Consider the following 14,112-nt stretch of genomic DNA (forward strand, 5'->3'; position numbering starts at 1 on the left):
TTTTTTTCAATAATTAATAGAACGTCAATTGCTAAACCAATAATAGGTAACTAGTCAACTATAGCTGCAATAAGAGAAAAAGTCAAATGGTTTGATTATTCATAAACTAAGAAAGAGTGATATCATGTTAAGGTCAAACGCTCGTACAATTGTAAATTTGGGGAGATTAAAATTTTTTGCTTTGTGAGAAAAATATAATGTTATAGTGTATAGTTATTGTTCTCCAAGAGCAAATACATACATATTCTCATGATTGACCTACCCAAGAATCTTTCTTCCAAAATGAATAAACATACAAGTGAATCGAGTTATTTACATCTTCCTAAATTATATTCATAACTGTAGCAAAATTCACCAACTAATTCAGAGAAATTTAGCAAAGAAAAACTAAAAAGACAATGAAGGTCTCCCACCTTTTACTTCCTAAAATTAGTTTCAAACCCATCATAACAATCACATTCCAAAAAAATATAGCAGTAACCGCAATTTTTCAATATGAAATGCGAATACATTATTATCATTGCGCATGAGCATAACGAACTGTGACAGTACAGGTGCTAAGTATTTGGTGTTAAATAGCAAGAAGCCTTGAAGGCACCTACAATATGGCAAATTGCTTCAAAGCTTTTTACACCATCAAGGATTTTATCTCACAAGTTCAAATAATTATTTAAAGGACAGAACTTCCTGAAAAGAACAGACTTCTATCTTTATAGGCTCTTGGCTTTTGGTCGTGATGGAAGCAACTGCAAAACAAAATGCAGAAACCATCAGTAAACAAAAATATTCCATCATCCAAAATTTTGGGGAACTTTAACGAGTGAAAGTCAGGTTAAAAAAACAAATCAATTTTTATATATAACACAATCAACATTTTCACGGCTATATATATTATTGTCACATTGACATTTCTTGTGTACCAGTGACAGGTGAGCATGCCAGACACCTCAGTACATATTAGGCACAAGAAACTGTACCTGATAGCAAGAGATCAAAGAGGTAACAAATCCAAAGGCTCCAGTTACACGTGGGGTAACTTTCTTTGGCGCTAACTGAAGTAGCCCAACTGCAACTACAATATCCATGGCTGCCTTAACAAGGGCGAGTGACCTCTCATTTGATTTTTGAAGTTTAGAACGGTATTGGTCATTCTGCATTAAAAGATAATAAAGCAATGAGAATAGAGTGCTGTATAGTAGCAACTGTAATGGTCAGTCTCGCAAAATATACATACTTGATGTTTATCGCTGTTCTTAAGCTCCTTCTCTAGCTTCTTGATTGATGCAGAAAGCCTTCCAAGCTCTCCAATCTGACAAAAACGATGGGACACTTCCATAAAAGAAACCACACATAACAAGGCAAAGACCACTCTTTTTCTTTTTTGGTTATTTCCTTATGAAAGGTTGAAGCAGCTTGGGTATGACGGAATATAACCAGTTGAGGTCAACTTTGCAGGAATGCAATGAAAAAAAGGGAAACTACAAACCTCAACCAAGGTAGTACAGACTGAAGACCCCATCCAACAGTAAAGAGAGATCCTACCAAGTAGCTCAGCACGTTCTTTGTTCTATCATAAAGGAGAAAATATTAAGAGTCGCCATATCCGACATAGAATATACACAAACCAAATATCAATGAGCATTCCATACCTTGTAGATACCCGATCTACCAAGCCAAACAATTTGATCAAGAAATAAGAAAGTCGACAATAATGCGTTTTTCGACTGCAAAAAGCAGCCAATTAATATTGTTACCAAGAAGTAGAAGAAAAAAATTATTTAGAAAGAAAAAATGATTCAGATTCCGTCAATACCTTTCCCAACAAAACAAGAGGCAGGGGAGTTCCTTGAGGGACTGGACTAATAAGAGCATGCAGATCATTGACAAACTGCAATTCAAAAAGATTAAGTGGCACAAACCATGCTAGAAAACAAATATAAAGCAAAAATTAATGTAATACCAGATTAGAAGGGTAAGATATAGAATGTTTAGATTCATTTCACAGCTTAGGAGACAAAAACAAATACTGGGAAGATCATCCATTCCACTCATTCTCACCAGGCAACAAACAGAGAATAACTGAGGAGAATATTCAATGTTCGTCGACTAATAGCAAAAGCTGTAATGCAACTTAAGAGATTATAAATCTAAATATCTAAATATAAAATTAAACCTGACCTTAAGAAGTCGGAAAACTTTGCGGGCCAAGCTGGTTGATTTGTCAACATTCTGGGCAGTACCAGGCTTTCCGTCGCTCAAGAATTTTGAACCATATTGAATAGCCCTGCATATCTTGTCTCTTGCCTCGGCTTTATTCAGATACAAAACTAACAAAGCAAGTTCTGCTCTTGTTGCATCCAATGTAGTCATTTTTTTCCTGATAAAACTGTGAAGTTAACATTTCTCCATTACATCTCAAGAAGAAGTAGCTGAGAATACCAAGAATAAAATATGAAACACCCTTGTTCACAACAAGACAAGTTGATCAACCAAACTCAAAAATATCAACTTAGAAAGAAGAAGTTGTGGACCCCCTATCTCCTGTAGTTTCTGAGGGGACTGTGGAAATATTGTAAACAAAAGTTTCTCCTCCAAACTTTTTGTGAAACTCAGCCAAACGAATCCATAAAATTTTGAAAAGTTACCTTCTTTACCAAATAGCTAATTTCGACTTTTTATGCCTAATTCAATTCAATTCAATTCTAAAGTTTTATAATTTTCTAGTTGGAAAGTGGCCAGGACGCACACCTAATCCTCGAAACACCAAATGTTACTGATTGTTTCTTAGCAACACTACCTAATAATAAGCAAAACTTGCCCAATTAAGCCAGATAGAAGGAGCGAAAAAGAGAAGGAAAGTACCCTGAAATCCAAAACTTACTAGCAGAAAGTTAAGGGACAGTGTGTTAAGGTGCTAAGACAGAATAAAAGACAAAACTAGATAGAGATTCGAGATCATGATTCATTCCATTGACCCAATAAGAGTGAATATCCAAGCCAGCTTACCCTATGGCTGATACAAATTTAACCCCATAAGATCCTATACGGATAATACCTACCCAAATTAAAAAAAAAAAAAATCAATTCTCTCTACTTCTCGTGTCAGCAAGGAACAAAATCCTGTTCCTGTCCATAGTACAGCATAAGTGAGAAAAACAACAAAGATTATAAGACTGATAAATAAATTAAAAAAAAAAACACACTTGGAAAACCCAATTCGAACGAGAGAAACAAAAGATACAAAAAACATAGCAATCATTCACAGAAAATCAAACAAACACCGTAACATGTACCTCAAAGAAGTAATCTAAGAGATTAGGATTCGCAAAATTCAACAGACGAACAGATATAGGAAGAGAAATTGACAGAAAGTTGCGTAGAAATACCGAATGGAGTGCCCGATGGATTTGGCCTCGAAAACCACAATACTTTGATATTTTTCTTTCACTTTCTCTCTCTTTCCAAAAAAAATATACGCACCCAAAAGATATTAGAGAAAGAGGAGGCAGCGTCAGCAATCTAGGTCTGTTTTTGCTTCTCCATACGATAGACCTCTGATAAGGGCTTGTTTGGCTCTCTCTTTTTCCAAGCTACACAACAAAAAGAGATTTATTTCTTTATCCAAAAGATGGGTTCGGTTTCGTATTGAAAGCCATCATTGACCATTGGTTATATGAATCGGGATCATCCATGGTCTAGACGCTATGATCTCTACCTTGGTTCAGATAGTTGATACGGAATCAAACGGCTGTAGGTAGCGATACAATGCGATCGGGTGCGTATACATGCAATTTAGAATTACTTTTTAGTACAGGCGGTTGCATCGAACGTATCCCAAGATTGCGTAGAAATGAACGGCTCTTCTTTCGTTCAAAAATGGTAGTTGTAAATTAGGATGTATAATCCGAATTTTGAACAGCTCACATCTGTACCCGAAACAGAAAATAATTAAATTTCTAAATTAAAATATAATAATCATTAATTGGACTTGATAGACCATAAAAAATAGATTGGGGACATATCTGTAAAAGTCCGAAACCATAAATGATCGTAGAGTCGTTGACTAAATAATATAACGAGAATAAATTTTAACGATGAAACTAATAAGAATATATAGTAATTTAGATCAAAATGCAGAGACTAAAAACTTAATTGTAGGAAAATAAACTATAATTATGGGATAAATATCATCAAATGACTTGACTATTCTAATACGCAATCACAATGCCCTATTGGTAGGAGATAGAGACGTATATACCCTTTCATTGTAAAATAAGGTAAAGAACGCATCCCCCGTTGGTGACGGCGGCGGTGGTGGTGCAGGGCATTCATTAAATGGTGATGGACACTTGATAAAAAAATACTAAAGAGTGGCGTTAGTGCTGTAACCAACAATATCTTGATGACGTCAGTTTCTTCAATCTCTGTTATGCAACCCTAACGGCACCGCATTTCATTTATTTGTTTTACAGGATTAGGTTGCAAAATTTTGAATTCACATTTCCCATGGCTTTATAAAATTATATAAATCATTGGGTTGTTGCAATTGCTGGATCATCCACTGGATGAACAAGTTTCTCTTCTAGTACAAATTAAGACGAGAGAGCACTCATCTTTACTAGCAACAAGTATTAATTAGGTATTAACAATACCAGAATAGTGAATACTGTAACAATCCTTGCCTGCATTAGAAGCTAAACCAATTCCTCTGTTTCAAGCATCTTGAGCAGCAATGCCTGAGAACTAGCATAAAGTTAGCTACTAATCATTCTCAACAAAACAGAGAAAAGAAGACACATAAGGAAAATCTTATATAACATTGATTGCATAGGTTGTTACACTTTCTGACTTGTTCATTGACTACCCCGTTTCATACAGAAAATGAAACACAGATTACATGAGGGAGAAAAATAACGACTTTATCATACAAAGAGCATAGCTACAAAGTTTTCTCATTTCCTGCTGAATAAACTAGTTAACTTGCCTCTTTCCAAACGCTGGAGCAGCTTTTTAGCCCCTGGGATGTCCATCTCAGTAAGCTTCTTGAGGTACCCAATTGCTCCATAGGAAATCATAAGCTTTTTGCATTTCTTACTTGAAGAAAGAGATGCTAAGCATGACACAGAATACTTCTTTGCAGTGTTTTGTGGATTCGGGTCAAGCAATTGCACCAAATTTGGCACACTTTTATCATTCTTTTTCACTTGTCTGCAATTCTGTGACAGGGTCATTAAACTTGAAATTGCTTGTGCTGAAACCTCTCTGACAATGTTTGATTTAGCCTCAAGCAATTTGATGAGAAGAGGAATGCATCCAGCTTCACCCACCAACTTTTTCATCTCCGATGAGCTGCAAACCCGACAAATTGCAGAAGCAGCAGCTGCTTGTGCACCTAGTGATCCAGATTTGAGGACATGAACTAAGCGAGGAAGAAGACCGAGAGACACCAACATTTCCATAGAAACTGAGGTAACCAAATTCCTTAACGCCCCAACTGCAGATTCTTGGGGCAATGGACCATCAAGATATGCCAATAGGCTTCGGATTCCACCTTCTGAAATAACAATCCTCCTTAGATTGTCATTGCTGGCAGTGAGATTCTGCAAGCATTCTGCTGCATATTCTTTAGATCCCAACAGAATTCCACAATCAACAAGGTTGATCATGACTTTTACAATCCCTTCTTCAGCTAGATTTTGTCTAACCTCAGGAACAACTGATATATTCTTCAAAGTACAAGCAGCTGCAGCCTGTGATACTGAATCACCATTTCGACAAATTTCAATCAATGGTCGAACTCCACCATGTCCAACAATTGCCCTGGCTGTTTCAGTTGTCATTGACAATCTCTGGAGAGAAATGGTAGCCTTCTCTTTACCAACTGTGCTACCTGACTCAACAAGTCTTATGAGAGGCGGCAAAACACCTTCCGAAACAAGCCAATTCTCACAACTTCCAGATTCTGCAAGCGAACATATGACAGTAACAGTCTTTTCCCGAATACGAGGAGAAGTTGCTGTTAACAACTGGACTAGAGCAGCAATATTACTCCGGCCTAAGACAGCCAAGACAGTCTTCTCATCCTCTTTCATTACATCAACAAGACTATCAAGAGCTTTATGCTTTGCTTCCAAGTGTCCGATCTGGAGCCGAGCAAGCAATTCTCTTATGTTGCTATGAATTGCAGCCTCAGGTTCCGAGGAAGAACCAGCTACAGCTAAAGGCAAAGTAGCTTCGCCAAGCACTCCTGTCTTTATCAGAACCCCACAATCTCTTAAATTCAAATCCAATTTACCTGATAATGCATCAAGATCACTTTGCATCCTTAGTTTCCCTTCATACTTGTCAATCGTACATAAATTTGCCAATTCAATTGCTTCTTTGAGTGTCTTTGACACAGCCTGCAATTGCTCGTTGCAAAGTGTATTCTTGGAAAAGCACGGGTGGCTTGACAAGTCTGATAAATGTGAAGGGATCTGCTCCAACTTGGAAATTATCATTTTCCATCGACCAGGAAACCCTTTAACCTCCTTTGCCGCAGCAAGTGTTAAAGGAACTAGCTCTTGCGCATGCGATAACCAGTCTTCCACTGATAGAATATCTCTTACAACTTCTTTTCCTCTATCTTCCACCATGATTTCTATATCTATATGATCTGAATCAGATTGATCACCAACTGAATTACAGAGACAAAAAGAACAATTCTCAATGCAATGGCCCAGAGGCAGATAATAAGAAAAGAGAAAGAAATGATACTATTTGCATAGAAAATTCAAAGGCAGTGGAGCAGTTGCAATCATCAAACATAAATTATAAACTAAAGGGTATTGGTTAATTGTTATTAAATAAAACAAAAACCAAAAAAAAAGTAAGGTAACATCAAGAGCTTCGAGAATATTGTATCATCACAGAGCTTCTTTCACTGAAAACAAGACCCGACCAACAAGATCAAAATGCCTATATAAAGATGCCCACACGAGTCATTTCCATAGCTTTTCCAAGTGATCATTAAATGCCAACCAAAATTAAAAAATATATATATATGCTTAACCTACAACAACTTTAAAATATTGTGGATCGAATCATGAGAAAGAACCAAAGAAGTTACTTTTAACTCACAGCCGTCCACAATAAACAACACCGTCAGCTAATAAGGTTATTGCAAATACCATAATACCCTTTTACCACAGGTATTTTGCTGATTGTTTAGGGTATCAGCGGAAGTGAAAAGAAAAATCTCTTCTACAACTTTACTTTTCAAGCGTGAAGAAGGTGGGAAATGGTATCAGATTTTTATCTTCTGGACTTTGGTAACATGATCCTGATCTATATCTAACGGTCAATAAATTTTGAAGAAAAAGCTGGATTCTTAGCTGTAATGCCAATTTTATCCTCATAAATAGAGGAAGGACAGGTTGTGAGAAAGAAGTAGAGAGACTTTCCTTTGAAGAGACGACAGAAGTCTCTATCAACAGTTGTACATAAATCGAGTGTATTTAAATTTATGAAGATGGAAGCGATGGACCAAACTCCACTTCAATATCATAATAAGACAATTCAATGCAGTAAATGCGAAAAATACCTCAAATTGCTTTGACTTCCCTCAACATTCAAAGCCCTTTGCCATTTGCTTCCCCTCGACTGTATATTCTGCTTCTATATATAATACAACAATTTTAAGAAAGTGAACATGAATATATCAGTAGAAACTCAGATATGAAGAGAACAAATAAAGTCGAAAAGCAAAGATAGACAAGAACAAAAAATAAAACTAAAGCTTCCTTTTTCAAGCGGGGATCATAAAAAGCAAGCAAAATCCACGTCAAGCACCAACCTTTAATCCTCAGGAACTAGAATTTGTCCTCTTCTCCAGAAAGCAACCCACATAGCTAGCTTGATCTTCAAATCTTTACACTTTCTCTCTCAATTGCAGCAACAAGTAGATGCTTTAAAGAATCAGTAACCCACTATAGCTTTGCCTTCAAACTTGAGTCTCACCCCAAGCTGGAATTCATTAATACCTCCAAAATCAGCAATCAATATCAGTTGGATCTTCAAAATTAAACGATCCAAAACAAGACTGTCTTCAGAATCAGAAGTGCCCAGGACTGTAGCTGCTCTTTTTTCGTATAAACAGAGAAGCAGACACAAAACGGTCCAAATCACTAGAGGAAAACAAATGAATTAAATAAGAACTCAAGCAGCTGAAGTTTGAAAACGCCCAACTAAACTATTCGAGCTTTAACTCTACCAGACACCCAGAGCATAATATAGTGAGGAGTCAAGTCACATTCAAAAATCAAACCTCTTCAAAACTGCCTTTCTCTCTCTAGAAGTCTCTCTCTCTCTCTCTCTCTCCTCTTCTTGCGTAGAAGAAAATGTGTCAGAGCTCCCTGTCTGCTGAGATTCTGTAAATATATGAAGATAAAAACGCATTATTTTTCTCTACTGTGATTTTTGGAGAGAGAAAAGATACAGCCTTTGGATAGAGAGAGAGCTCGAGTTTGGAACATAAAAGGCTTAAATGTCGAACATTATTGATGATCGTACGGCTATGATTGTGGGTGTGCAAAGGATTCGACCGTTGTGATGGGGTAAAATTTTGAATGTGCTTTTCGAACTATTAAGTTTACCGAGGAGCTGAGATGGCGAACTGGTTCCACGTGTGAGGTAGGGCAATAATTTCTCCTCCGTTTATGTGTCTTCATGGTCGACGTTGAGGCACGTGCTTGGTGGTACACAGTTATAACTTATAATAATTACATTTTTTCCACTGTTATTATTAATCCATTAATCCATAATCCCATTAATAAAGAAATGATCCTTTCGTAAAGGAAAAAAAAAAAAAAGAAAATGATTAATGTTGGTATTCATAATACAGTAGCAATCGCATTATTAATCGTATTTAATTATGAATTATAGCAAAATTTATTATGCTGATAATATTAGCCCATAACAGAAGATTTTATAAATCTTTCTATAGGTCCACACAGTAATTACAAAATCATGGTACATGCATTTTCATTTATTAAATAAATAGTTAAATTTTTTAATTATTCAAAAAAGAATTATAAAGTAAAGTTGGAAAAAAAAAAAAGTTAACCACAGGCAAAATTAAGAATTTTTGCATAAGTTCGATCTTTGAGTCAGTTTCAATTTTTTTTTATTCTGGAATTTTAGGTAAAAGCTTATTTTTTAAAACATCAGGTGGACCCCTTTTTTAATTATTTAATTATTATGTTCAAAAGTGTTAATTTTGTTATTTAAATATCATGTAATATTTGAATATTTGGCCATTTATGAATGAAATAATTTAATAAAATTAAAATTGAAACACGAATCAATAATTTTGCCAAATAATAAAGTAAAAATATAAAAATAAATTCGACCGAAATTCAGGAACTAAAATAATTAATTAGTCATGTTCCGTATGTATCTAAAGAATTAATAAAATAGTCCAATTATCAATTTAAAATAATTATTTAGGTATTTAAATACATGAAATAAATTGAGAGGGTGTAAAAGGAATTAGCACAACATTTTAATCCAAACCGTTGAGGGCAAAAAATTGATTAAAGACAGGTGATTACCTTGCTTAATTAAATTAATTGAATTTGAATCCCAAATGATAATCAGCAGTAATAAAATAATGATTAGATTCAAAATTTGAAATTTAGAAGAAGATGTAGAGACACGAGTTATAAAATAATGGTCAATCTTATTTTATTTATTTTGTTTGGTACAAGCATAGATGCAAATGCAATGATAGGTGAAATGTTTGCTCTGTAAAAAAAATATATTGTAAATATCACATTATTTATTTATTTATTTATTTTTCCTTATAAACGCACACAAATGAACGCTAGTAAGAATTTTTATTTAAAGTGAAACATTTTCAAAATTTTAATTAAATCTTAAAAAGATGTCGAAGATGCCCTTTTATCCATGGGTCACCGACAAGCTGCAATCCTTGTGGAAATTGGAAATCTACGACTTATGTTTGATACCTAGAAGATCACACTGCTTCTAATGTCAACTTAAGAACTGAATTCCAAACCGCTTTTTTTTCAGAATCAGATTCACCTTTTTTTTTTTTTTCCTACTGGGGAAAAAGCTTGGCTGTTACATAATAAGTTACGTTTCGCTGCAGTAAATAATTTTTTACTAATGTAATGAGATTGAAACGAGAATGAGCTTTTTTTTTTTTTTTTAACAGCTGGATAGAGGGTATAGAGCGTGAGTATCAAGACGCGTGGGTGACTTTTGGCTGCGTAACTAAAACGTGACGCCGTTATCTGTCGGCTCGGCTTTAAACAACTTTTCGGTTTTTGCACTATTTTTATTTGGGGTAATTAGTATATCAACCCATAGATTTTGCTTAAATATATCAGTAATCCTAAACTTTCAAAATTATACTATTTAGTCCACATATCATAATTATGTCCTTTTCTTTTTTGAATGGTATAATTATGTTGTATTATAGGGTTCGACTGTTTATTTTTTCTTTAAGTGAATTGAAATGTCAAAAGTAATTTTAAAAATAATTACAGTAGGAATTTATCATTAACAATATTTTTGATATTTTATAACCACTAAATGAAAAAAATTAACGGTTGAATCTTATAGAATAATAGAATTATAATACTGAATAATATAATTTTGAAATTCATATCGTTATTTCTCTTTATTTTCTTCTGGATTACGATTTTGCCCATTTCAAATCTGTAGAAATTGATAAGAGCCATGGAGACATGAAGTAGGGTACGTAAGAAGCAGGTGGACCGTTTGCCACAAATTTTGGAGATCATTGCTGCTCAATAGCCTAACAAATTTAGATTGGAGGTGAGTAATCTGTCAATTCAGTTCCTTTCAGATTCAATATTTTTAAAATCCAATCAACCTGTTGCATTTAATGATAGTCCCGTAAATTATTTATTCAATTTTAGTTGATGCTTTTGAAATTTTTGATAGTTTTCTTTAATTTGTGGTTTAAGTTTTTTCAGGGTGTGTGAAATAATAAAATATTTCACAATTTGATTAATAATTGTCGTAATATATATAATTCTCTCAGTTTATTAGTCAACAAATGAATTTTAGTGAGAAATGGAAAGAAAATAATACTATGATTTTTAAGAAATTGTAGAAAACAGGTATCGTATTTAGTAAAGATAAAAAATAAAATTGAAAAAATGATAAATATTTTTAGATAATAGTTTCTAAAAATAAAAAAATGACAAATGAAATATATATTATAGATTATTACAGTAAAAAAGTCATTTATTCAAACATTCCCATATGCTATATTTCAATTGACATAAAAATGTATACTACCACTATTTAAAAAAAAAAAAAATTCAAACATCATAAATTTTTTTAAAAGAAGAAAAATAAGATGACCCACAGCCTGAATTTGAATTCCAAAGTACAGGCATTTGAATCTTGGACTCCAAATACAAATTAAATGTACTGATATAAAAATAATTGCAAGAGAATGTACCATTTTGTTTTTTTTCTTCAAAAAAAAAAAAAAAAAAAAAAAAATCATTCTTAATTATTATTCTGCTGGTTCATTGTGGGCTTAATCTAGACTTCCCATGATGGATCACTGAGCCCATAAATCACATGCCATTATGTGAATCATTGGACCCAAAAATTATCCATGAAATGGATTTATATAAATCAATAAAATATTAATCCTTGTCAAGACAAGCTTAGGGAGATTAATTATTTGAATTGCCTACAAGTGTGATCGTTTCAAAAATATTTAATATTTAATTTTTTAGCTCGAGGAAAGAACCACCAACGTTTGGTTTATCACCGTAAATTAACCGTGACTGCGATTGATACATGGGTGTATGCATGAACCTGCTGCCAATTTTGGATCACGACAACATCATGTGGAAAACTCGTGACACCAATTCTTGCACTGTCTCTTGTTTTTTTTTTTCTTTTTTTTTATTGACATTAAATTAAATCTTACTCTGTCCTGTCGTGTCCAGTAGGCTTATTAACCATCTATCTATGATGATCAAATCTTCGATAAAGAAAAATATGGAACTACTGATATTGTAATTTTTTTATTGTCCTTGTTCTTGGTATTGTGATTAAAAATTGTAATCTATATGATCGGGATTAAAGTCTTCCAATTGTTCTAGTTAGGTTACTTAATTATGGACAACAACCGCATCTGCTACTTAATATATCTATCTTCTACATGTTTAAATTTCATTCATCAGTATGGAAAATAAGGGACAAGAAGGATGTTTTCATGTGGAGTTTGAGAATGACCGATAAAACCAACAAAAAATGTTTCATCAAACAAAGCAATTTGCATAGATAGTTGATATAACTTCTTGTTATTGTACACTTGATGTATCATTTGATAGCAATATGCTTAGCATTAATTAACAACTAATTATTGTATTCCAAATTAATTAACTTCCATATCTCTCTCACTCTGTACTCTGTACATGCTTAATAAGAAGAACATCTTCAAAATCACTTAAACATACAGCAACTGCTTATATATGCTACCCAATGAAGCTCATTAATTATTTAATTGATCAATTCTCAGTTCTCACCATGAAATGGGAACGCACAAAAGGATGGAGACTCAAAAGTTGGAGGAACCACCACAGAAGACGAAACCTTAAACCTCTTGCTCCTCGAACCTTCATTGCTACAACCACTAATCTCCGGGCTATCAATCCAACCCATCATTTGCTCTGAAAACCCTCCATCACCGATACTAACTTCACCAATATCCGAGCCATCTGAGTCAAGCCCAAGTTGCCTGAACCCGATCCATTCGTTACTACAATCTGAAACACTTGAGGTTTCCCATGAAGAAGGCTCATCTGCTGCATGAGGAACAATGATGCTTGGTTGCACCACTTTCTCTATATTTTTTATATTGACTGGCTTTTGGTATTGTTGGCTTCTAAAATGGAATATGCTAGCAAAAGTGAAGTGATCACTCACTCTATTCTTTGTGGACTTAGTCTCTGTTGTTCTAGCCATAATATTCTGTAAGTTCTTGCTTAATTTAGCCTTCAATGAAGAAAAGCTAAGACCATGCCTTCCATCAGATTCCGACACGAACCCACCATTAGATTGGTTGGAATTAAGATTATTATTATTATTATTATTAACAGAGGAGGCAAAGTTTGTTCGAGCATTTTCTCCACGTAGAGCACGAGCAGCCTCATCGTAGGCTCTAGCAGCTTCTTCAGGCGTATCATATGTTCCAAGCCATAACCTTACTCGTTGAGAAGAGTCTTTTATTTCCGCTACCCATCGTCCTGATGGTCTTTGCCTCACTCCAACAAATCTACGTGCTGAAATTGCTTTGGTTGCTTTGGTGGTGGGAGAAGGGTTCTTGAGTGTTTCCATGACTTAATTAGATAATGATTGAGGTTATAGTTTTAATTAAGTTTGCATGTGGAAACCACATGAGGTGGCTTAGGTTTAGGGTTAGCACTATATATATACTGATGATAATTATTGTTGACATCTCAATTATTTAGGTTTGTTTTTTTATGGTGAAGTTGCGTATTTTTACCATTTTTGCCTATATGAGTTATCCTAATTAGGAAGGATAAAAGCTAAACGGCGTAATTAAAAGCCCATCGGCTTAATGATGGAAAGGTACAGAGGGAAGCAAACAGAAAAAAGTCGGACAAGTTTGTCGGGTTGTAAATGAAGAGCGGATATAGAACGTTGGATCCTCAATTTTAAAATCCGGCGCCAAAGGTAGTTTAATTGGTTGTGACGTGGAAGTTCAATTTGGAATTTATAACTTGGAGATAGAATGATTTGTGGGGTCCATATTACCGTACCGTGTCTTTTCTTCTGGTTTTATTTTCCTCACCAAATTGTCCCTTTTCTACTAATAAAATATTTCCCGTTTGGATTATACTTAAGAGGTATTAACGGTTTGTTATGTGTACATGATTCTACGTATGTATAAATGTACAAATTCGTAGATTAAGGCAATAGTCATCAAAGGGTTGCTGCTGTAGCTATTACTATAAGATTCCCAAAACTTTCATTCCCCCTTTACGAGATGTGAGAATTTTGTCTGTTTGTGTGTGGATTTTATACACAAGACAC

The 14,112-nt window shown here is 34.3% G+C and overlaps 3 protein-coding genes and 1 long non-coding RNA gene across 8 annotated transcripts; 1 reads left to right on the top strand and 3 right to left on the bottom strand.

Annotated features, from left to right (window-relative positions):
- Window positions 1-471: 471 nt before the first annotated feature.
- PEX11C (peroxin 11c) lies at window positions 472-3,632 on the bottom strand. 4 transcript variants are annotated; one of them, XM_020682877.3, is made up of 8 exons: window positions 3,294-3,632; window positions 2,179-2,386; window positions 1,814-1,888; window positions 1,650-1,724; window positions 1,487-1,567; window positions 1,235-1,309; window positions 978-1,151; window positions 472-746 (listed from the first exon to the last, which is right to left on the bottom strand). In XM_020682877.3, exons 2-8 carry the CDS (start codon window positions 2,368-2,370, stop codon window positions 711-713), a joined length of 708 nt encoding a protein of 235 aa, XP_020538536.1. In that variant the 5' UTR covers window positions 2,371-2,386; window positions 3,294-3,632; the 3' UTR covers window positions 472-710. The 4 variants fall into 4 exon arrangements, with proteins under 4 accessions (XP_020538536.1, XP_012083483.1, XP_012083482.1 ...); XM_012228093.4 differs by having other exon boundaries at window positions 2,179-2,377; window positions 3,294-3,631; XM_012228092.4 differs by having other exon boundaries at window positions 3,387-3,630.
- Window positions 3,633-4,798: 1,166 nt separating this feature from the next.
- On the bottom strand, window positions 4,799-8,380 carry LOC105643050 (ARM repeat superfamily protein). Of its 2 annotated transcripts, XM_012228094.4 has the most exons (3): window positions 7,835-8,380; window positions 7,583-7,656; window positions 4,799-6,676 (listed from the first exon to the last, which is right to left on the bottom strand). In XM_012228094.4, the coding sequence occupies exon 3, from the start codon at window positions 6,633-6,635 to the stop codon at window positions 4,953-4,955; it is 1,683 nt and encodes a 560-aa protein (XP_012083484.1). In that variant the 5' UTR covers window positions 6,636-6,676; window positions 7,583-7,656; window positions 7,835-8,380; the 3' UTR covers window positions 4,799-4,952. The 2 variants fall into 2 exon arrangements, with proteins under 2 accessions (XP_012083484.1, XP_012083486.1); XM_012228096.4 differs by lacking the exons at window positions 7,583-7,656; window positions 7,835-8,380 and adding an exon at window positions 7,109-7,445.
- A 151-nt stretch (window positions 8,381-8,531) lies between these two features.
- LOC110010432 (uncharacterized) lies at window positions 8,532-10,998 on the top strand. The gene is made up of 3 exons (XR_002285427.3): window positions 8,532-8,670; window positions 10,217-10,348; window positions 10,729-10,998. It is a non-coding gene; the product is annotated as an uncharacterized LOC110010432 (long non-coding RNA).
- Window positions 10,999-12,198: 1,200 nt separating this feature from the next.
- LOC105643357 (uncharacterized) lies at window positions 12,199-13,505 on the bottom strand. Its single transcript, XM_012228454.4, has one exon. The coding sequence runs from the start codon at window positions 13,390-13,392 to the stop codon at window positions 12,571-12,573; it is 822 nt and encodes a 273-aa protein (XP_012083844.1). The 5' UTR covers window positions 13,393-13,505; the 3' UTR covers window positions 12,199-12,570.
- Window positions 13,506-14,112: the final 607 nt, after the last annotated feature.

Source organism: Jatropha curcas, chromosome 5 (assembly GCF_041381405.1).
Source record: "Jatropha curcas cultivar XTBG-Jc1 chromosome 5, XTBG_Jcur_1.0, whole genome shotgun sequence".
NCBI lineage: Eukaryota > Viridiplantae > Streptophyta > Magnoliopsida > Malpighiales > Euphorbiaceae > Jatropha > Jatropha curcas.

Bases quoted from the DNA above. Each gene is read 5' to 3' on its own strand.
- LOC105643357 (XM_012228454.4), bottom strand. From the start codon at position 13,392: ATGGAAACACTCAAGAACCCTTCTCCCACCACCAAAGCAACCAAAGCA.
- LOC105643050 (XM_012228094.4), bottom strand. From the start codon at position 6,635: ATGGTGGAAGATAGAGGAAAAGAAGTTGTAAGAGATATTCTATCAGTG.
- PEX11C (XM_020682877.3), bottom strand. From the start codon at position 2,370: ATGACTACATTGGATGCAACAAGAGCAGAACTTGCTTTGTTAGTTTTG. The intron at 1,725-1,813 runs GTATTGACGGAA...TGCTTTTTGCAG, and splicing joins CTCTTGTTTTGTTGGGAAAG to TCGAAAAACGCATTATTGTC. The intron at 1,568-1,649 runs GTATGGAATGCT...CCTTTATGATAG, and splicing joins GTAGATCGGGTATCTACAAG to AACAAAGAACGTGCTGAGCT.